This window comes from Chiloscyllium plagiosum, unplaced genomic scaffold (assembly GCF_037043375.1).
Source record: "Chiloscyllium plagiosum isolate Xiang-an unplaced genomic scaffold, Cpla_swu_hap1 HiC_scaffold_50, whole genome shotgun sequence".
NCBI lineage: Eukaryota > Metazoa > Chordata > Chondrichthyes > Orectolobiformes > Hemiscylliidae > Chiloscyllium > Chiloscyllium plagiosum.
The window spans coordinates 48,272,739-48,296,953 of record NW_028270188.1 but is presented as its reverse complement, the minus strand read 5'-3'; the positions used below and the strand labels follow the sequence as shown (position 1 = coordinate 48,296,953).

Below are 24,215 nucleotides of genomic sequence, written 5' to 3'. Positions count from 1 at the left end.
AAACCACAGGACAAAGCTGCTTAGTCTTGTGTCATCTGTTTATCTCTGATAACAAACATCTCCCTCATGGAACCGCAGTCTTTCATGTAATCTACTTTGTTAATGATTCTCTCGCTGACACAGTAACCACATAACACACCCCTCACTATTTCACAGTCCTATGCACCACAATCTCAAAGTACATGTTTCTGACTCCTCTGAAGTGCAAACTGCAAAACAAAAGTTAGTATGAGCGTTGCAATCAGCTCAAACAAGTCCTAGCACTGTATCTGTTCCAATGAGCCCCATCCCTATTAATAATTCATTCAAATTCTTCTAACAGAGGGGCTTTTAATGAATCAAAATGTCTGTTAAACTGGGAGAGCCCATTGCAATGTTAGTTTATTGTTTGTGCTTCAGTAAAAAATAACAGTTGATCAATCACTGTAATCTCAGCAGTCTTGTGACCATGTAGCTTTCTTAGAGTGAGTCCTCTACTTCAGTCAGATGCTCATCAAATCTTTTTTCTTGGATGGGGGGTGTTGGGGAATAAAAACCAAAATAACTGTGGATGCTGTAAATCAGAAACAGAAGTCACTGAAAAAGCTCAGCAGGTCAGGAAGCATTTGTGAAATCAGCGTTAGCGTTTCTGGTCCGGTGACTCCTTAGGAGGACGATGTTGGACAATATTCAGGTCTCACTGGTACAATTTTTTTCTCTAGACCATGACGTTTACTTTTTATATTTTACGTTGAAAATCAAGCCTACTTGTGGATGTTTACCATTGAGTGGACTGTGCCACTTCACTCCATGAAGATCAGATGACTTGTAAACTCCACTTCAGTTGATTGTGAGCTGTTGCATTCCAATTGCCAATGCTTGCTCCCCAGTCTGTGGCTTACTTTATTTCAGGTGAGGCATTAGTTGAATACTTCAACTTCAGCAGCTGATCTCTGCTGTAGTGGCACACTGGCTAGCAGTGCTACATCATAGCATCAGAGTCCCAAGTTTGATTCAGGCAACTGTCTGTGTGAAGCTTGCACGTTCTCCCCATGTCTGCTCCAGTTTCCTCTGGATGCTGCAGTTTCCTTCCACTGTTCAAAGGTGTGCATGTTAGATGGATTGGCCATGCTAAATTGCCCCATAGTGTTTAGGGGCGTGCAGGCTTAGGTGGATTAGCCATGGGAAATGCAGGGTAGGGTAATCGGTCTGGTTCTGCTACAGACGGGTCCAGATGCTTTTCGGTGGTTTGGTGTGGATTTGATGAGCTGAATAGCCAGTTCCACACTGTAGGGATTCTATTCTGTTCTGTAAAATATAGTGGTCGACTGTAGTGTAGCGGGGTCTGACTGGGTGCATCCTCATGATTATACTCCAGTGGGGTTTCTTTTCTGCTGTAAGGGTCTGTGTACATAGCTATCAGCTTAAGACAGGATTGGACACCTCGTGTGACAGTATAGCCTGGTGGCACATGGTATCCAGACATGGATGAGGCGAAGCTATGCTGCCCATTCTGAGGATGCGTGGAGAGATTTGACACTATCCAGGGGAAGGAGAGGAAATGAAGATTAACTTTGAGATTTGCTGTGAGCTTTCAATTGTTGAAAGAAATATTTCTTGGCAGTTTTTACCTTAAAATCTCTAACCAATGTTATGTGTTTGCTACTGTGAAGGTTTTATAGCTTGGTTAACTATTTATGTCTTTTAAAATAAAATGTTTCTGCTACTGGAAATAATTTTAAGTCTTCAAGCATCCAGATGCTTGTGGGCTTGGTCTTCAGGCTGCTTTTCACCTCTGGAAGGTTTCTGTCAACTATGTCATGTTTTAGATAGTAAGCAGCAGCGTAGCAAGGCGCAGCTGTTTCTGCAGAGTGCAGGGGAGAGAAAGAGAATACATTTTATGTCCTGACAGTTTTCTGTTTCACGAGACTATGGTGCGGGTAAAACAGAATGGCAGCAGGGCAGTAATATCGATTTCCTTTCCAACAATGGATGTTCACCCAGATCAGATGGTATGAGTGAGCAGGAAGAATATACATTCATCTACACACTGCCTTCGCACAAAGTACTTGTAGCCACTAAATTACTTCTGAAGTGTCATGAATGTTACGTGGGCAAATAAGGAATCTCAATTGTACCCAACTGGATCCCACAAACATAAGTTTGAGTTGTGATACTTGATAGTTTACCAATAGAACTCAGTGTTGCTCTTCAAAACATTACACAGGATTTTTGTAATCCATCACAGCAGGCAAAATGAGCCCTGCCTTGAAGTTTTTTTTTAAAAGCAACATCTCCAACAGTGCAGTACTCCCTTCATACTGCACTTGAGTGCCTGCCTGGATAATGGGTTCAAGCCCTGGGCTGTGGCACAGACCCATAAGACTGCTATTCATTGTTTCATAGTGGGTGAAAAGTGGTATTTTGTAGAAGAAGCTATCTTATATCAGAGTTGACTGTACACTGGAGCAGGAGGAGGCTCTTGAGCCTGTACTGCAATTCACTTAGATTATGGCTCATCTGTATCCTAAGCTATCATGATTTAATCTTGGGGCGATGCTGTAAAATACCAAAAGAGTGAGACAGTGCAGGCTTCCAGGCAGCTGTCACTTTTACAATACTATCCTAACTTCACCCATGTTGCAGCATCTTTACTGCTCATAGCAGAACAGAAATGAAATGTTAAATGAACATCAAACTATAATCTCCAGACTACATAAAGCAGTCTGGCAGAGAGTTCTAGGCAGTAATTCAGCCTGAGCTCTGCTGACATTTGTAACTGGCTTTGCACTTCATGACATCATCAGAACTGCCTGCTTGAATTCCAACCTTGTTATTCACTGCCTTGCTCATATTTTTGATTTATAACGAAGCTGAAATGTGAAGTAGAGAGAATGCCATTTGAGGAAGAAAAGGAGTTCCATGTCAATCTCTGTCTTAATGTGTACCTGCCACCCGACTACATTAGTGTTGTGTTTTTCTTGGTCGTATTTCCAATAGTTGGTCATTGAAATTGCAATATTTAGAGAAGTAAAGCAAATTGGCACATATGCTCAACCGTCTGAAGGTACCTGGAACCCTGCCTGAAACAAGTCAGTGTAAACATGTGATTATAGTAATGCCAGGTTCACAGGCTGTAATTGGCTAATGATAATCTTTTAACTTACTCATTACTGAAGTGCCACCGGAGAAGTAAACATTCTTTAAGCTTGTAAACTCTTTGTATATTTTCCCACAGATCATTTCCAAAGGCCTTCCTTTTTTTAAAAAAAGAAACTGTTTTCTTGTGACACATGGCTTGCATGGACAAGATTGGACTCTTATTGTTCTATTTTGTTTAGTGGCCCCTGCTGGCAAATGCCTCTGTCCCTCCTTTGGTGAGGCCATCGTCACATTGATGTTGACTTTGATACTTTGGCCATCACACAGCATGCTGGTAACAGAGACCTCCCAGAGACCGGAGCAGAGAACAGATGCTTTGAGACAGGGATAGGCAGCTGAAGCTTTTACGTCTCTGTCAAGTATGGGGTTCACAGCAATAGCAAAAATGAGAATTTCACATGGAGGTGAATTCTTTCTCGAAGACTTGTGTAACAATCATTCTTATATATATTTAGAAAATTTACTGTGTCCGTCTGTCAGCAACTGTTTTTTATTTTATTCATTAAAAGGTGTGGGATTTTCTGACTAGTCCAGCATGAATTGTCCACCTTGAGAAGGTGATGGTAAGCTGTTGTCTTGAACTGCTGTAGCCCATCTCGTGCAGGTGCGCACATAGTGCTGATCAGAAGGAAAACCCAGGGTTTATGAGCCAGCAATACTGGAGGAACAGACCATTTCCTGAGTCGGGGAGGTGTGTTGTTTGGATGGGAACTTGCAAGTGATGCATCTGCTACTGTTGCTCTTAGAGGTGACGGAAGCTGATTTGGAAGGTGTTGTCAAAGAAGTGAGCTACCATCTTGTAAGTTGTACACATTGCTGTCGCTGTGGGTCACTGCTGGAGAGTCTGTGTCAAAGGTGGTGGATAGGGTGTCCCGTGAAGTGAGCTGCCTTTTTTTCAAAATTGTGTTTGTAGGATACGGACCTCGCTGGCTAGACCAGCATTTATTGCCTATCCCTAATTGTTCTAGAGGGCTATGAAAAGTCAACCTCCTGGCTTTCAGGTCTGGACTAAGATCAGGCAAGGATCGGGGCTTTCCTTTCCTGAACCAGATGTGTTTTGTTTTGAGAATCGATGACAATGATCATTAATAAACTCTCAAATCCAGATTTTTATTGAATTCAAACTCCTCCATCTGGTTTAGAGGGTTTGAACTTGGGTTGCCAGAACAGTACCTGAGTCTGTAAATCAATATTGTCGAGAGAATGCCACAAGGCCATCACCTCCCCTTTCCTGGAATGGTGTTGGGAGCTTCACCCATCCAGGCAAGTGGAGAGTATTCCATAGTTATCCCTGACTTAACTCCTGTACATGGTGGACAGGCTCGGAGGGAGTCGGGAGGCGAGTTAATACAGATAGTAAATGGTGACATCAGAATACAGTCATTTGAAAAACCATCTTACCTGCCAAATGATCAGGTAATATTGAGATGCAGTTGGCGATGTGGAGAAAGGGTTAGCATTGCTAACAGAAAAAGCTGGCAGCATGAGTGGAGAGTGGAACATGCTGATAAGGCTAATGGTCCTTTGTTATTATTGATAATGTTGGTTTTAACCAGTCTATTCTGTCAGATTCCATAGCACAAAACCCAGTTTTTCTCTCTTTCATATTGATAATGTGCGTACACTCAGTAAATTAGTGGGTTTTGTGGCCAATTGACCATATTATAAATCGCAGAGATATAAATAGAATGGCAAAAATGTTAGCCAGTCGTCCTCTTCATCTGGTAAAGATGTTCAGTAATTCTCAATCTGAAAAGACAGAGTCACCCCTCCTTAGTATAAAGTGACAACATTTATTCAGACATAATAACTCTACACCGCCACATCACACGCTGTACCTCCATTTAATAAATTCATATAGACTAACAACATTTGACTCAGCACTCAATCACTTATCAACAATTTAAAATGCTTGGCCAATGGAGCAATTTATGAGTTGGTAACTGGTATTCCAAATGAAAAATTAGTTTCCACTTCTTTCTTAAAAGTGCAACCATAGTCTCGTGGTGGCAACATAATCGGTAAATAACTTATAACTGGGCAATGATTATTCTTTCTGTTGATCATTCTCTATGCGTTTATCTCACTCTGTGTCTGTCAATTCACAATGGTCTGTCGTTTATAAACAGGTTAGCTTCCCCTCTGTGCCTTCTCTCTTTCTGTGCATGCATGTCTATCTTTTTGGGTTGGTTTCTTCCTCCTCCCCCTTGTCCTTTTTTTAACTTGGAAATTGTGTATCTCTTACTCTGTTGATCTCTTCTCACCCATTCACTTTTCGTGAGTATACGTTGATTTCTTGCCCTCCCCCCACCCAAAAACTTTTTTCACTGGAAATATGAGCAGGAACAGTGTGGGAAATTGCCATTGTTCAGGAAGCCAGTATGACCTTTTGCTCAGTGAAAACTGCTGTTTGATTTTGTCAAGTTGTAATCTGCATTTGCCTGACTCCATCTGAACATTTATAGCAGCTGGAATACTTAAGGGGTGATGATGTCGGGGTCCCAGGTGTCTTGCCTCTGTTCCCAGGCAGCAGGATTTATCTGCAGTTGTGTTGCTGAAACAGTCCTGCTGAACTCCTTCCTGGATCCAAGTGTAAAATTCCAAAACACCAGGTCATTTCCCTTTTACTCTGTTGTGTAAAGTTCCTGTTGCAGCTCTACATGTTCTCTCTGTCACTGAGCAGACCTTAGTCTTTACCTCACATTAATTAGTGAAGCACTGCACAAATACTTCATGAATTTTGTTTAGGCTTTCAAGCAAGTATTTACTCCATTGAAGTAGCAATGTACATACGCAGCACGAAATGGCATAAGTGTGTGTCATTCTGATACAGTAGCAGCGTCCTTCACCATTTCCTTGTCTTCCTCAGTAGCACCCCACACTGTATAACCTAATACTGGAGTAGTGCAGAAGCAGAGTTATTAATGGTTTATACTGCAGATACACAGTTTGCATACTAATAAGATTCTCTTCCTTTTCAGGAACAGGATCAGTGTCACGAGGTACAAAGTTAGGAAGTCCAGTGGAGGAAGCTATTGAAAATGTAATTCAGCGTATAACGCAAGATGGATCACAACAAATGGCTATAGAGAAGACAATAGAAGATGTTATAGCCAGTGTAACAGTTACTCAGCCTGACAGTCCTTTAAGTCCCACCTCTTGCAAAAGTTACAGTCAGGAAAGGTGCCAGAACAAACGGGCAGAAACACCTCCCACTCAAACTGTTGTTTCTCCAAATGATCATCTCGAGAATAGCCAGGTATCTACAGACAAACAGAATCTGAATGCTGGCCATCGACTGAAGAAGGGCAGAATAGAAGCCATTCAATGCCAGGCAAGGAGAATGTGCAATTTTGACAAAATCTTAGCCACCAAGAAGAACCTGGACCATGTCAATAAGATTCTGAAAGCAAAGAAACTGCAGAGGCAGTCACGGACAGGGAACAACATTGTGAAACGCAAGCGAGGCAGACCCAGGAAACGGGATTTGAGTCTCTCTCAGATCTGTGCCTCGTTGCCTCCTAAAGAAGATGAAACACTTCCTCAGGAACAGAGGGATAGTGGCGAGAAGAACAAGGAGTCTGACACAATCATGGATGTTATTGAATCAGTGCTGCAAAGTGTGAACCAGCAGCAATCAGAACATAGGAAGGGTGTGAAACGGAAAAGGCACTTGGAAGAAGAGTAAGTACCTGCATTGCTCCCTTCCTTCTGTTCCTGTCCTATTGACTCTTTGTTCCATCGTCCGAAGGCAACACAATAAGGAGAGTGACCCGAGCTGGAATTTAAATAATTCTCCATGTTCTCTCATCACATACATTTGTATAAGCACACAGTTATCCAAGGTGACACTTGCATTGTTTTAGACCAGCAGTGCAAATCATGAGTCAAGATAGAGTATAAAATTAATTAATAACCACATTAACTATGTTTAATATAGTAAGTTCCTTAAAAAAATAACAAAATTTTTTGTTGTGTGTTGCCCACTTGGGGCCTAGAGGGTGGATTGGTCCATGGATATCACTCTGCTTTGACTGCAAGGGAGGCTGCTGATGGCTTCCTTGTTTTCCTGGATGGGTTGTTGTGTCATTGTGAGACATTGTTTTGATTGACCAACCAATACAGCTTGCCAATACAGGGCACCTAAGTTAAGACTGAAATTGGAAGTCAAGTCAAATCTCTTTAAGTTGTAAACTTTTCACTGTACTCATGTGATAATAAACCTAATTTTAATCTCACAGTAGTTAGCCCAACCAATTCCTCTTTAGAGCTGCAAGTGTAGGCTGGCATTAGACCAGGAATGTCTGGATTGGAGCCCCTCAAGTTCTGGCAATCTGTTCCTTTCAATTTCAAACCTAGTTGCACTTGTATTTAAATTCACAAGTCAGTCTAGACTTTTGGAGAAAACTGTCCTTAACATTGCTGCTTCAGTGGTGGCAAATCCGCAATCAAATCACAATTTGTTAGTATTTGCAATCTGAGATATCTGAAAATTAAAACGATGTAAATTTGAATGTTATTGATACTTTTGGAGCTCTCGATCCATGAAGAATGATGTTGGGAGTCTGCATGCTATAGATATATTTTCAAATCTAGTTTAGTGAGCTCAACCAAATGGCCACTTTGTTTGAGGGGGAAAAAGTCAGATTGGATTCTTAACTCTGTTTCTCTCAGATTCTTCCAGATCTGCTAGTTTCTCCAGTACTTTCTGTATTTGTTTTGTTTTGAGAGAACTTGTTGCAATGGGGCAGTTCTTCAACTGCTCTTTCAATTAACAATAGCTGTAAACATCTTAACATTACATGAAGTGTGCATACGCTGGTCATGGCAGAGAGTAATGTTAAACCGCTGCATTTTTATTCACTGCCAACCAGCTCCCCAGAATTGTCTTCAGAATTAGCTGCCGCATCGAAGACTGGAGGGAAGACAGCATCGCCAGATACCATAACACCACCTCCACAGCCAACCATCCAGAGGGAAAAGAAGGCCCCACGCCCTCCGAAGAAAAAGTACCAGAAAGCAGGACTGTACTCTGATGTCTATAAGGTTCCCGAGTGAGTAAATTGTGAGAAATATTATCATCACTGTGTGGGGCTTTAGTCTTTCTTTCAGTTAAATTTTCTTTGAATTCCAAAAGGTTTGTTTCTTGATACAAAAGTAATGTTTTAGTGGAAACCATAAACAGAAGTGATTGCTAATTTAAATAAGATGCAAGTATATTGCATTAAACAGAAGGTGTTTCAGCTGAAAGGTTGTGCTTTACATATTGTGGTTGAGATTGGTTGGAGACTGTTTGTTGAAACTGAATTCTTATTGTTCTTTATCGCAATTAGGAGTCTGTCTTTTGTTTCATGGCAGACACTGGCAAGCTTGTTGAATATTTTCCTGTTCTCAAGTTTTATTTTCCGTCTCACTATATCTCTATTGCTGACATGCTAACTGCTTCCCCCACTGGCTGCAAATATCCTCACTTTGTTGCGGGGTGTCAGCTTTTGTGTTTAAAGATTGTAACTGACCTTACCACCTATTTATTTCCCAAGTGGGACAGTAGTAAGGCAGTTAGTCAGCCCACTCCAAGACAGCTGCATTTTCCACCCAGCCACCGGCTGTTGGCTATATGGAAACAGGCACCGCTGAAGGGCCAGCCACCTTATCTGTTTGCTTCCTTAATTTTTGAAGAGAGCCATGATTTCCCATTGTGCTGAGGAACACTCTTGGGGAAACTGTAGATTGGAACTAACTACCATTCTGCTTGCGTTCTGTGCTACACGGCTCTGTGCAGATTGTTGATTGTGTGTGTCTGCAGTATTAATATTTCAGTGTAAATCCCTGGTTAAGATTCTCCTCTTGCAGCAAAAAAGAGTTGGGTGCCCACTTTCACACTGGATTCTGTATAATTCTTTGTTGAGGCTAGCACCTTCTCAGAAAGAGCATCTGGGGTTTTGTTGTACAACTTAACCCCCATGGTAGAAGCTTTTCAGGGCTACTTTTGGCCTGTGATTTCTTGCTTTGATTCCCACATGCTAACACTTGTCTATTATCAATTAGGCTGAGCTATAGTCTTCATATGTTGCCTCCTTCCCTCCCTGTTAAGGTCTTGCAAGATCCAATTAGGGAAAATCAGATACTGCCCGAGTAGTAATATAGTGTACTTGCAACAGTGTCACCTTTGCAGTGTTAAAACTTTACTGTTTTAACACTGCAATATATTAATCTTCAGTCAGAAGTTAAAAAGACCAATTTCTCGCCAAATTCTATCAAGTCTCAGCTTTGGTGCTACCTCCAGCTGCTGTCTGCTTCAGACCAAAGTAGACAAGCAGGAGGCTGGAGGAACACAGCAAGCCAGACAGCATCAGGAGGTGGAGAAGTCGGCGTTTCAAGTATAACCCCTATTCAGGAATGAAAGTGGGGATAGGAGGAGCTGCAGATTGGGGCAAGGGGCGAAGGGGGGTTTTTGGTAGGGAGAGGGGCGGAATCATGAGGTAGTAATACGTGAACACAGTTTGTGGCTGCGACCTGTTTGGTAGCTGAAAGGAAGGGTCAGTAGATGGGATAGAAGGGAAGAGGCAGGGCTGGAAAGGACATCGGCGGGGGGGGTGGGTGGGAAGGTTATTTGAAACTAGAGAACTGTACGTAGAGTCCTCCGAGCTGTAGGCTGCCCAGGCAGAAGATGAGGTGGTGTTCCTCGAATCTGTGGTCCGATTCACTGTGGCATCCTGTGGAAGATGCTTTTAACCATCCCTGCCACAGAGATGCTGGCTAGGTTCGCATGTGGAGCTGTGAAGAAGTGAAGGGCTAGTCTCTACCACAGCCAGTTTCTATTTTCCCTACAATGGTTGAAGTGGAAGCAATCAGAATTGACATTGTCAGCATTCCTAGGATTAAATCTGGCAGCCCTATGTGCTGTTCAGTGGGTGGATTTGCTTCACCACCAGGGGGTGCCATTGCTTTTACACTGGGCAGCTTGACATCATAGTGTGGGTCATGCTGTACACCAGCTCTATAATTCTGAACAGGGCATTTCAACAAGTGTTAATCGGGTACAGTCAGTTAGAATGTTTGACTAGAGAGCTGCAGACCATAGGGTGGCTGCCATGATTGTCACCCTCGCCAGAATGCCTCTTGTGTAACAGCAGCAGTAGCATTGTCCTCCCTGTAAGAGTATAGTGTTAAAGGCCACACGACCATACATCATTGGCCTCAATGCACAGGCTTTTCACTTTGATGAACAGACTTGTATCATCATATCCTACATCTCCAAAACATCGCAAAGCCTCCCAGATTGTAAACTGAGAGGACTATAGTGACAGCGATCCGAGCAAATGCGAATGGGAACAGCAAAGTGTCAGCAGTATCACTGACCAGTTGTTATGTGTTTTAATGGTGTTGACTGAAGGAGGAGTCATAGTTAGAACCCCTAAGTTTATCCAAAGTAAGACCGTTGACAATCCAGCATTGCTCAGTACCACACTGAAATGAGCAGCAACTGTGCTCCAGATTTTGGAGCAGCCGTATGACTCAGCTGATGAGAGCATTCCAATGGAGCCAAGCTGACAATTTTAACATAGTCTTTGGATTAGGATTTCTTCTGGCACTGTCATTCCTGTTTGATCCTGATTTCTGCTTTTCATGAGTAAAAGTAGAGTTGCTGGTTATGTGGCTCTGGCTGTAGACTTTTCTCATGTGATGACGAAATGCATAATATATGAATGACTGAAGAGCTTAGCAACTTTTAGTGACATGGGTGACACTGGCCAGTATTGGAATTTCTCAATTAGCTGGCTGGAGTGGTTGCTTTCTCTTGTCATATTACTTGGAACCTGACCTCTGTCTGGTTGCAATGAGAAAAATAATTGCTCCGGCTGTAACATGCTAAAGGAGTCATAAGTGTGAAGTATTTCGGAGACAAGTTCTTCTCAAGACTTGCCTTCCATTAATCTTTGGGGAAAAAAATTCCTTTTTGCTATAGTGGTGCTATGAAGATCACTTGCTCTGGAAGGGGAAGAGAGGGCATAGTGAGCAAGTGGGAGTTGATCTCCAAGTTGGAAGGAAAAGGTGAACCAATGTCCTGTGAATCACCACCTAATGGCATTATCAAAGCCTGCAATAGCAAAAGAATGATATTGGTGCCCAGTGCCCCTTCCTAGAAGATAGTAAGACATCAGGCGATGTTTGTCTGCAAGTGTTTAACAGCATGAGCTTGATGCTTGGGGGGCAGTTAGCATTTGATCTAGAAATGGCATGCGATCACACATGTGATTTCAATTAATTTTTTTTTCAGTCAGATAGACTGGTGAATGTTTTAAAATATCTAGACATAGAGCACAGACTTTTCTCATGTTAAATTTAGTTATTTCTTCAGACACATTCCCACTTGGTTTATACGTGCTCTAGTACACAAAGATCCTTAGACAAAAAGTTCCAAACTCATGACCACTGCCTTCCAGAAGGACATGGATACATGGGAAATCAACCACTTAAGAGGATTCTCCCCTCCTCCCCAAACTACTTACTGTCCTGAGGAGAACATTGATCCATTTGGGACAAGATTGTGGAATTCCCTCCAAACAGCTTTGTGGTTCCACCTACACAAATTGGCCTGCAGCAGTTCAAGAAGGAAGCTTACCACCACTATCTTGGAACAGGTATTAAATGCTGGCCAGCCAGAGATGCCACAAGTAAATAAGACAAAATGTCAGTACATACGTCACTTGTTCTCTTAAGAAATTACCCTTGGGTGCTCGATAATTGTAACTAGTGGCATCCGGCCCATTGGCATGCAAGTCTGTGTCTCTTCCCCTTTGTCCCAACGCATGGAAAACTGATTAATGGAGTGCCACAAGGACCAGTGCTGGACTGTCAACTATTTATAATTTCTATTAATAAATCGAATCAAGGAATGGAATATATTATAGTCACTTTTTCTAACTATATAAAGATAGGTAGGGAAGTAAGTTATGAGGAGGACTTGGTTTGGATAATGGGCAAAAAGTTGGCGTATGAAGTTTGTGGGGAAAATGAGATAATGGACTTTGGCAACAAAAGAATGGAAAACAAAATATGATTTGAATAGAGAGAGAGTCTGCTGTTTGTTGCATTACTGAGGGATCTGGGTGTCCTTGGACATGAATAACAAAAAAAAGATTAGAATGCAGTTACAGCAAGTAATTAGGAAGATAAATGAATGGTAGCCTTTATTTATCACAGTTGAATGGAGTTTTAATGTTGGGAGGGGGGTCTTGCTCCAGTTGAACAAGCATTGATGAGAGCACATGTACATGAATGTGTATAGTTTTGGTGTCCTTACTTAAAGAGGGATGTACCTATTGTGAAAATCATTTGGACTGTTTTGGCCTTTATTCATTGAACTTGTAAGAAAATCATCTTACATTCTTGTCATGTGTCAGAGACTGAGGAGGCTTGGCAGTATACGTACTTACAGAATGTTTCCTCTCATGGGGAATCCAGAACTGGGCACTCTGCTTAAAAATAAGAAATCTCCTATTTAACATGGAGAATCAGGAACAATTTCTTCTCTTTGGGTTCTTTACCAGAGAGCAATGGAAGGTGAATCTGAATCCGAGAACTCCGCCCTGAAGAGCGCCCCAAGGCCTACAGCAGTTTCTGAAGGCAACTCAACATAATGTTCACCTGATATGGAAATGTGTTGCTGGAAAAGCGCAGCAGGTCAGGCAGCATCTAGGGAACAGGAGAATTGACGTTTCGGGCATTAGCCCTTCTTCAGGCTAATGCCCGAAACGTCGATTCTCCTGTTCCCTAGATGCTGCCTGACCTGCTGCGCTTTTCCAGCAACACATTTCCATCTCTGATCTCCAGCATCTGCAGACCTCACTTTCTCCATAATGTTCACCTGGGCAATTAAAGATGGACAATAAATGTCAACCGAGCCAGAGAAAGCCACATCATGCAAATTCATTTTAAAATATATTTCAAGAAAGAAGTAAACAAATTTTTGATCTACAAGTGAGTTGAGGGGTATTTGGGATGGGGGAGGAGATGCAGGAAAGTGTTGAGGCCATGATTGGATCAGCCACAGTCTTGTTGAATGACAGAGTCGATGTAAAGGTCTGAATCACCTACTAATCATTTCCTGTGCTCTTGGGTGGCAACGTTTCAGTTTTCAGAATCATTTGAAAAGATTTCTTGAGTACAATCTTTTTGCTTGCTTCAGTTCTAATCTTCAATTGGAAGTTTGCTCTCCTGTTCTGACCACTGCCATTTTGCAACCCCCTTCCCCCTCCACATTCTTCAGCAGCTTCATCGGTCTTTGGGTGTATGCATGTGCATATGTCTGTGTGTGTTATGAGGGACAGTAATCATTAGCCCTGATTATGGATCTTGGGTGTGAATAGTTCCTGTAGTGGCTTGGAGAAAATGGCCTTTTTACAGCTATTTGTAATTAGGGTTTCACATGGTTTCAGGCAATGTAAAGTTAGCTAATTATTGGAATACTTGGCAGGCAAACTGAAATAATTTTCTGCATGGCAAGCAGCAGACCTGAGCAAGGAATGTGGGCTTTGTTTCTTTGTAAAAAGGATACAATGCTACCTCTCTGCTGGTCAGTCAATATGTCACCAGCACATTGCTTGGATTTGAAGCTGATAACAAGAATGAGTGTGACAGAAGGAAAACAAAATCAAGCTGCTGCTGTTTGACCCCTTAACAGGACTGAGGAGTGTGCTGATATTGGTCCCTAAAGTAATGGAAGGTTTTAAGAGTGAGAAAACACCTCTGGGGTAGAGCATAACTAAGGGCCATCAGTAAAAAGGTCATCAAGAAAGTCCATAGGGAATTCAGAAGAACTGTTTTTAATCTGGAGAGTGGTCAGAATGAGTCTGGTGCAAACAGTATTGGTATAAGGGAGAAGGAAATAGAGTTATAATAGTTTTTAAAGAAAAGATGAGAGGAGGCTTGAGATACTAACTTGGACAGGTTGGGCCTTTGGTAAATCAAAAGCCAATGTCAGGCAGTGAAGTGCAACATTCCCCTTGTACTAGGCTGTACTTGTCCTGCAGGTATTTAGTAGGACAATATAAGGGGAGCTTTACTCTGTATCTAACCCCGTGCTGTATCTTGCATGGGAGTGTTTAATTCCCAGTGTGTACTTACTGGGAATGTGTCTCTTCCCTGGTAATAGCATCCATCATTTAAGCACATGCATTTATTTTTCCAGATTTCTAACCATCTTGGCATAGGTATGATTTGATCTTGTGTAATGCTGAGTAAAATCAGAGCTTAGGACCCGGAATTGCTGCCAAGTCATATCTTTGTTGTTTATTGGTAAAAGATTGCCAGTAAATTGATTTGCGTGTTTTATATTATACACGAGATCAAAAATTAGATATCAAGCCTGTTCCCTTTCTTGTTATCAGGAGTAAGTTGATGAGACCATGACAGATGAAAGAGCCATATAATGCAGCACTGCTAAAGTAGCGCCAGTATGCCAAATGTGTACGTATCAGACTCCCCAGTGAAACATGAGCACAGCAGACATATTGCTTGGGCTAAGTGTGTTTAAAAACCTCTGCCATATGGTTGGCTGCAAAGAGAAGCCAGCTTTCATCAGGGTGAAGTTTCAATTGTTTGTAATATTTCTTTGTTGCCTGATTAAATTGAAGCACTTTCTTTTGTGTTCCCAATCTTAATCAACAGTTCTTTTCTTCCTTAGTCCAAAGAGTCGCCTGATTCTGGTGAAGAAGGAGAAGCTGGAGTACGTTCCTGGAGAGCATGACTACGGGCTTTTCCCAGCCCCAATTCATGTTGGTAAGTCTTGCAGTGCTCTGCCATTACTGCGTTGGGTCCGTTTTAGTGGGCCTGCAGGGAACATTTGGATGGGACAGAGTGAGTGGACTTCGAGTCTTCTTTCTGACAGCTCCTAATGGATTGAGAAAGTGTGATGAGCTGATGTCTTCAGCCAGTTGCTTTACATTTTAAAGACCATGGCCTGCACTAACCACGTGCATCTGTCGTTGTCAGTCACAGCAGAAGTATAGAATCTCTTGAATTACATTTGTTCTGATGAAACAGTGACTTCCTGTGAATGCGAGGCTATATTTACGCATTCCTCAGCATTGTCTCCTTTCCCAAATTTGGTTTGTCTGGTCTCTATTCCCTCAACTGTTTGCAGATCTCTGCATCTCGCACTGTTTTGTGTTTAATGATTACCATGTGTTTTAATAAAACAGTGCCACTGCTGAGAGATTCCTACAGGTCTCGTGATCTTCCCCTTAGTTGTCTCTTAACAATGGCTGAAATCCATTGATTAATTATACATTACAAATTACAGGCAATGAGGTGTAATGATAGTGTCCCTACCTCTGAGCAGGTATGTCTGGATTCAAATCATGCTGAGCTTGTACAGGACATTGGTGAGGCCTCTTATGGAATTCTGTGTCCAGTTCTGGTCACCCAATTATAGGAGGGATATTACTAAGCTGGGAGGGCTCAGAAGAGATTTACCAGCATGTTGCTGGGAATGGACATTTTGAATTATAAAGAAAGGCTGAGACTTTTTTTCACTGGAGTGTAGGAGGTCGAGAGGCAACCTGATAAAGTTTATTTTATGCTGAGAGGTATAGATAAAGTCAATGGTAGTTGTCTTTTCCCTAGGATGGGGGATTTTAAGACTGGTGGGCATATTCTTGAGGTTGGGGCAAGTGATTTTAAAAAAGATGAGGCAAATTTTTTTCCACAGAAGGTGGATCATGTGTGGAATGAACGTCCTGAGAAAGGGATGGATGTGGGTACAATTAGAATGTCGAAAAGGCATCTGGATAGATACATGAATAGCAAAGGTTTGGAGGGATATGGCCCAGGACAGTGGGTGGGGCTAGTTTAGTTTGGGACTATGTTCATCTTTGGGCTGGAGGATGTGTGTCTGTGTTGCATGACTCTGCAAGGCCCAGAGGTATGTCATAGCATATCTGAAGGCAACAATTGAATAAACATGTCGACAAACAGGGTTCATGAGGCACTTGGCTCAACATTATTTAATTAGCTGGTACAAATCCTGGAGCCAAGCAATAGCCTCCTTAGTTGTTGAGTTCAAGGTGAATATGCTGCCCTCCCGTCTAGCATGAAGGAGATACTCCTCTGTAACATACAGATTTTTGTATCTCTCCACCAGAGCATAAGGAAGTTGTACTAAGGCCCTGGCAGGGGTGGTTGGCTGTTGAGGTGCCCTGGGAGAAAGTGATGACTGGAGATCAGAGTCAAGAGTGTGGTGTTGGAAAAGCACAGCCGGTCTGGCAGCATCTGATACCCTGTCTTGCCCTGAACTTTTAACAAGGACACATCCTGTTTAAGCATTGCATGTATGCCACACAAAAATACATCAAACAATGCTCATAACTTCATATATTCAGGTGGTCAAATAATGTAACACTAGACAAATGGTGCCATCATAAAAAGCAGAAGCGAGTCATTTTCAAATCATTTTCTTTGGTGCATCAGTAGGTACTGAAAGCACTTGTTTGTTCCTTCCATAAACTTCATCTGAAAGTGCGATCCCACTGCCTATGACTGACATCTGTGCAGGTGATGTGGAGGAGTCAGTGTTGGACTCTGTGCAGATAATATTGCTGTTCAGCTAGGTTTGTGGTTTACGTTCACTAAACACACCCTGCACCTCATTCTAACTCTACAACAAAGGGATTTTCAGGACCCGGAAGGAAAGGTACTTGGCCTGAAAGCCTATCAGGCTTGCCAGTCACTTCACCGCATTCATTCCGCCTCACCTCTCCAGTTAAGAGTTTTCAAGTCAAAAATGTTACTGGTAACTGACTTTTGCATCCTTTTCTCCATTATGTAGAAAGATAATCCACCGGTTTGTCTGCCAGCTTTTGACCTATTAACTTTCCCCTTGAGACCTTAGGATGAGTAATTTACCTTCGCCAATAGTGGCTCATCCCTTCATAATGTTACAACTACTGAAACGATTGGTGTGTGAAAACTGATTAAACTACCCCTTATGCTACCTGCCCCCTTGGGCATAAAGTCAGTACCCCTCCATGAAACTAGACATGTTTTGGTGCAGCAATAGTATCACTGTGCTGAGGAATGCCAGGATATATTTTGCCGTCAACTAAGCTGATAACAATTTTGATAGTCATGCAGGGTTTCTTGCCTTCCACACCGAAGGAAGGTGGTTCAACCTCGTTCATTACGGAGTATAGCATTTGTTGTACTGCTGCTGTTATGTTGGGCAGGTGCCAGATGATGTAATTGCAGCTGCGTAGGGTGGATCAAAACTGTAACAGTTCATCTCTCACTTGCTGTATGTTATGTGTGCAGTAAAAATATGTCAGGGGACAGTTCACTCGTTTCTCAGAATAACCCAGGAGAGAAATGATCAAAGTATTACTCGGCAAGGAATTTCAACACATGAGTTTGTTCTAAACTTGTGATCAAGGTACTTTGACCTTGATTTTGAGCTCTGCACTGGCTGATCCTGTCTCAGCAGAAGTCCCGTTGGTGATGTGAGTGCTCCGTATGGACAATAGGTGGGTGTGCTGGGAAATCCAGTGCTGAGCAGGCTGTTGTAACACATTGATCAACTAAAAATATGCACATTGTAAGTTTCGAACCTTCTCTAAGGGGTCTGTATAATACCAGAGAAAGCTGATGTTTTTGGATGTACACAGAACAATAGGTTTACTCATGATGGATTGTTGATTGTCAGTTGCATACTTCAGGAATTGACAAGAAAATATGATGCAGTCCAGAAAGAAGCGGCTGCAGGGCAGCATCTACGTAACACCTTGCAACCTGATGATGCCCCAAAATGCTTTGCTGATCCCTGGGATAGTGTTTTTACATTGCCCCATGTCTTTGAAAAGTCTCTGGTTAGGTTGACCTTTTCAGGTTTTTATCCCTAGCTGAGTGATGTGTTTGCTGCTTGTTGTTATATTGTACATTCAACAAACTTCCAAGTAGAAAGTTGGGAGAAGTGGGGTGGGTATTGTACTCGACAATTCAACACCCAGTGCCTTCAGCTTTGTTTTGAAGCAGTGGTTGCCATTGAGAAAGTCGGACGAAACAAGCAACAAATTAAAGATAAAAGTTGTGTTAATAACTTGGCATTCCTCTTGGGTAAAATACTCTTGAACAAAGTTACAAGGTGCCTGTTTAAAAACCTGTTTGGTTTGCCAGCACCTACCCCTCTGTTAATAGCCTTATGCACTTGGCAGCACTCCATATCACTTGAAAAGAGACATTTGTTTCTGCAGTGAGAACAAGGCAAAGAAGTATTAAACCAAGTCCAAGTTTGACTGTTCCCAAAACCACTTTAGGGTTACATGAAGTATATCTGAACAGCAAATTTGCGCTCAGGCAAAAATGCACATTGTGGAAAGATAAGATAAATAGACCAAATATTCTCCCTCTTGTATTGATGTTTGGGAGTACTGTTCATCCAAATAACATGGGTAAAAATAATCTGCTATGGTGTAAAGAAGAAACTGGACATTGGCTTTAGGTAATAATACTCATTTAATGAGTAGGTATAATGGGTCAAATGGCCTCCGTCTGCACCGTAACACTGCTGTAATTCTGTGAACTAAGCCCTCACAGACTTGTATTCTTTTTAATAACAAAAACCATACTGAGGGGGACAAACCTTGGTTTGGACTGTTAGTGTCGCCTGTTTATTTCCCTCTGTTCTATTTATGTAAAAGGATTTAAAATAATTCATTGTTTGACAAGCATTTGGTCACCTTGTTGAAAAAGATAATCAGGTGCTGCTTTAACATTTTCACACTTCCTTGTTTGTTCTGTGAAGGTATGGCTGTTCAAAATCACTGGTCCCTCTTGCTGCTCAGTCCCATCAGCTCCAATTCATCTGTGATCAGCCTGGTTCCAGGCATCAAGCCCTCCCCATTTGAGGGGGTTAGATAGTTTGGAGTTCGCCAACCAATATAGATTTTGTTTTGGGATTTCCCTGTAGGCAGGCTTTTTTCTTTCCTGATTTTCATTGCTTTCCTGATGCTTGACATGAACTGTGCCCATATGGATTCTGAAAGAATACAGGGTTTGAATCTGCTGTATCATTCCTTTCTGGAAGCTTTAACAGTGCTGCCCCTGGCGAAGATTTGCATCATTGTACATGTGTGGATAAAAATAACGTGTAGGGACTGAAACAGAAAGGCCTTTATATACACAGCTGACCGGGCACCGTGTAGGGACTGAAACAGAAAGGCCAGTATATACACAGCTGACCGGGCACCGTGTAGGGACTGAAACAGAAAGGCCTGTATGTACACAGCTGACCGGGCACCGCGTAGGGACTGAAACAGAAAGGCCTGTATGTACACAGCTGACCGGGCACCGTGTAGGGACTGAAACAGAAAGGCCTGTATGTACACAGCTGACCGGGCACCGTGTAGGGACTGAAACAGAAAGGCCTTTATATACACAGCTGACCGGGCACCGTGTAGGGACTGAAACAGAAAGGCCTGTATGTACACAGCTGACCGGGCACCGCGTAGGGACTGAAACAGAAAGGCCTGTATGTACACAGCTGACCGGGCACCGTGTAGGGACTGAAACAGAAAGGCCTGTATGTACACAGCTGACCGGGCACCGTGTAGGGACTGAAACAGAAAGGCCCGTATGTACACAGCTGACCGGGCACCGTGTAGGGTGCTGTGTTGGAATCCGGTAATAATTGGATAATTATTTTTAGGGTGAGGAACTGACCGAGTTCTGCACCAGAATAGTGAAGTGGTTTTTCTCAGTCATTACAGGCACCGTGGGCCGAATGGCTGCCTCCTGTGCTGCATGCTTCTATGATGCTGACACTGCTGCAGTTCAGAGAGAGTGTGACTCCATCAGGATGCCATACATCTGATCAGATGTTAAACCGTCTACACCTTCAAGTGTTTGTACAAAACTTCTTGGCACGTTTTGAAGAACAGTATTGTGCTCAGAGTTTCAAATGTTTAACTCCTGTACCAGTGCCACTTAAGGAATATATATATCCAGTCATTTAACAGAGTACTGTGGGGTCCTGTTGTGCCTGTTTGGGCTTGTGCATTTTCCCACATTACAACTGCACTTATAAGTAATTGAGTGCTTCTGAAGGGCTTTGAAACATCCTGCAGATGTGAAAGTGTCTGTATCAATGCAGTTCCTTTCTGTTTGTATTAGATGTGCATTTTATTTCAATTGAAATTGCTAAAGCAAAATCTGTATTTTTTAAAAAATCCTTAGACATAATATATTTATATCCAGCATTACTCATGGAGCAAGAATGGGTGGAGAACAAAAAGAATAACCTCTCTCAGCATTGGAGTTTGGAAGTGAGGGAAGGCCAGGGTGTCAGTGTCTGAATTGGAGACTCTGCATCAAAACAAAAAAGTATGCTTTATTTTAGGAGAAATTAAACCTGTTTTAGTCACCATTTAGCTCTTGGAAACTTTTCCACACAAATGCAGATGTAGGAGTGTTTCATTCAAAGCTTTCCTGTTCCTCCTCTGTTGTTTTTGTCCAGTTACACCAAGATTGTTTTTAGATTTCCTCCTCATAGAGTTCTAATCATGACACGCTGATTTATACTCTGGAATAGATCAGCTGATGAAACAGCTATTCACTGTCAGCCACCTATATGTTGGTGCAGCACACTGTCAGCCACCTATATGTTGGTGCAGCAAAGGGCGGTTCAGAAATAGTTTTCTTCCACAAACCCACCAACACTCTCAGCTACCTGGAATAAACCTCCTCCCACCCTGCCTCCTGTAAAAACACTCTCCCTTATTCCCAGTTCCTCTGCCTGTGCCACATCTGCTCTCAGGAGGACCAGTTCCACCACAGATTACACCTGATGGCCACCTCCTTTAAAGAGTGCAATTTCCCCTCCCATGTGGTGGTTGATGCCCTCTAGTGCATCACATCCACTTCCCGTACCTCCTGCCTCCGACTGCAACAAGGACAGAACACCCCCTGGCCTCACCTTACACTCCACCAACCTCCGTATACATCGCATCATTCTCCGCCGTTTCCGCCACCTACAAACAGACCCCACTACCAGAGATATATTTCCCCCTCTACCCCAATCCACTTCCCGTAAAGACCATTACTCCACAACTGCCTTGTCAGGTACATGCTCCCCCACCAACCCATCGTCCCCTCCCAGTATCTTCCCCGACACTGCAGTAATTGCTAAGCCGGCACCCACATCTTCCCCCCCCCCCCCCCCCCCCCCCTTCACCTCCATCCAAGGCCCCAAAGGAGCTTTTCACATCTATCAGAGTTTCACCTGCACTTTCACATGTCATTTACTGTATCCATGCTCCCGATGTGGTTTCCTCTATATTGGGGAGACCGGACGCCTTCTCGCAGAGCGCTTCAGAGAACCTCTCCGGGACACCCGTACCAATCAACCCAACCGCCCCATGCCGAACACCTCCAATGCCCTTCCCATGACATGCAGGTTCTGGGCTGCCTCCATCGCCACTCCCTAACCACCCAACACTTGGAGGAAGAACGCCTCATCGTCCAACTCTGGACCCTCCAACCAACGGCATCAATGTGGATTTCATCAGTTTCTTCATTTCCTCTCCCCCTCACCTTATTCCAGTTCCAACCTTCCAACTCTGCATCGCCCTCATGACCTTTCCTACCTGTCCATATTCCTTCCCACCTATCCACTCCACCCTCCTCTCTGACCTATCACCTTTACCCCATCTCCCTACCTCCCCACCTCCTCCCATTTATTTCACCACCCCCTTGGCTGGCAGCCTCTTTGAAGGGCTTTTTCCTGAAATGTTCATTCTCCTGGTCCTCAGATGCTGCCTGCCCTGCTGTGCTTTTCTAGTACCACACTCTTGACTGATCTCCAGCATCTGAAGTCCACACTTTCGCCAGAAATGGTCAATACCGACTTAGATTCCTATGCCCACAAAACTGGCTTTCTTGTGCTTTCCCCTGAGTTGGACTCCAAGTGACAAATCCTGACTGGTCAAACAGCCAGTCAGAGACTCTGAAAGAGAGTTAACCAAGGTAAAAATGGAGCTGCAGTTGAGAACTTGAAACTTAGATGGTGTCTTTCTTGCATTAGTGTGTGTTTACCACTATACAGTCTCTGTTAAAATGGGAGTCATAGTTCATAAACATTGCATTTGTTGAGAGACTTCTATAGGAAGGATGTTGTAAAACTGGGGACGGTGCAGAAAAAATTTACAAGGGTGTTGCTGGAACTGGAAAGTTATAGGGAAAGGCTGAATAGGCTGGGGCATTTTTCTCCAGAACAGCAGAGGGGTGACCTTCTATATGTTTTTTTAAAAAATCTTGAGGGGCATGAATTGGGTGAATAGCCAAGGGGAGTCCAAAATTAAAGGGATTAGGTTTAAGATGAGAGGGGGCAAGATTTCATAAGGGTCTGAGGGATAATTTCTTCACACTGAGGCTAGTGCATATATGGAAATGAACTTCCAGAGGAAGTGGTGGGGATGAAATTTGGAAGGAGAGTTTGTTACTGGAGAATAGTTCTGTCGAAAGGTCTCTGAGGGGTCAGGTGGGAAGGAAGGAGAGTCTCTGAGGGTCGGGTGGGACTGAAGGAGGGATGCTGAAGGGGGTTTCGCTCGAATAGAATTGTATGAAAATGTACCTGGGTTATGTAAATTAAAGGGACACATAGATACTGTAAATTTATAATTGTATTTCTTGTGTATTCTGTGACCTAAGTAAACATAGTTTTCCATCATACTCCTAAGTACAATGACCTTTTCACTTCTTCTTGCGTTTGAAGCAGAACGATGTGATAAATAAAGAGTAAAAACTAATGTTGGGAATGGGATTGAGGGAGCTACACATCCTGAGCTTATATCTTACACATCATGGTGGAAATCTCTTGTCCCAACTGTGTATGTGCGGTCCACCCTTCAATACTCATCGCTTTGTTGAGCTGCTTGTTTGTAAAGCCAGGCATTTCTTGGCAAATGTTCTGCAGATTTATTGAGTCTAAACCAAACGAGTTCACATTTGTGCTGTTGCTTTGAAAGGAGGAAATAATGAGGTGATGTACTTCGAAAAAGTCTGTGCACATAAAGTTTGGCTGGAGTTCTGTTGGATCTGTTTGGAAGACATTCGTTTACAGCTTCTCACTTGAAAAACAAAAGATAAATCAAACCAAAAGAGCAATTCCAAACCCAAAAAATACTTATACTCATTAAACAGTTCCAGGTTGTGCTTTTGTAGGCAGGTCTTTGTCAAGTATGGGTCTAACAACATTAAAAACGAGCAGATAGTGACACAGCAGCCTTGAAGAAAGGGCTTGTGCTTTTTAAAGTGCTTCATCATGTGCACTGACATCCCAAAATGCTCTGCATCCAGTGGATTATATTCAAGTGTGGTTGTTGTAGTTATGTCGGAAATGCCAGTGAGTTGATGCACAACAACATTTTAGAAACAGATGAAATAACTGGTGACTTTGGGATGTTTGCCAGGCCACTGGGGAACTCACTGATCATCTTAAAATGGTAGCATGGAATCACTCCCTTTCATCTAAGCAGGCACATGCAGACTCCGTTTAATGAACTCATCTGCTCAAAGACACTTCCAGCAATAATCCAATCCTTCAACTCTACACTGGAGTGTCAATCTGGATTAGGTAAGAGCGATGTTAACAAGGTAGAGGCACACTATATGCTCACAGCAGCTGCAGAACTCTGCACTAATATAAATGCTCATAAATGAGCAGCTTTGAGTTTAGGTACTTTGAACCTGTGGTCGGTGGATGTCACTGAGCAGAAAGAGTTGGAGATGCACCAATGATTCTGTTTACAGTGTATTACTAAACAATGGCTAGCAATTTCTTGAGGGCAGAGGGTGTAAGGCAGAAAATCATTGGAGCTTGTAGAGGCAAGAATGTGACTAAGAGGTAGTACTTTGGGTTGGAGAGTCTGATTTCTTGCATTCCCAAATTTGCAATTTAAAACTTAGCATGTTGCAATCCTAAATCATTGCCAGTATGTAGGAGCCATTGGATGGGTTCAAGGAAGGCTTGTGTTATAAATTCATAAGGAATTTCCTCTGTCTCGGGTGGAACTTCCAGTTAG

At 42.7% G+C, this 24,215-nt stretch overlaps 1 protein-coding gene across 5 annotated transcripts in view; it reads left to right on the top strand.

Moving 5' to 3' along the window:
• The window catches only part of ash1l (ASH1 like histone lysine methyltransferase), a 223,919-nt gene that overhangs the window by 131,302 nt on the left and 68,402 nt on the right, over positions 1-24,215 (top strand). For all 5 annotated transcript variants that reach the window (XM_087985157.1, XM_043684016.2, XM_043684013.2 and 2 more), the window contains 3 exons: positions 6,123-6,825; positions 8,016-8,195; positions 14,831-14,925. In XM_087985157.1, coding sequence (XP_087841283.1) covers positions 6,123-6,825; positions 8,016-8,195; positions 14,831-14,925 — 978 coding nt within the window. The remainder of the gene's footprint in view (positions 1-6,122; positions 6,826-8,015; positions 8,196-14,830; positions 14,926-24,215) is intronic.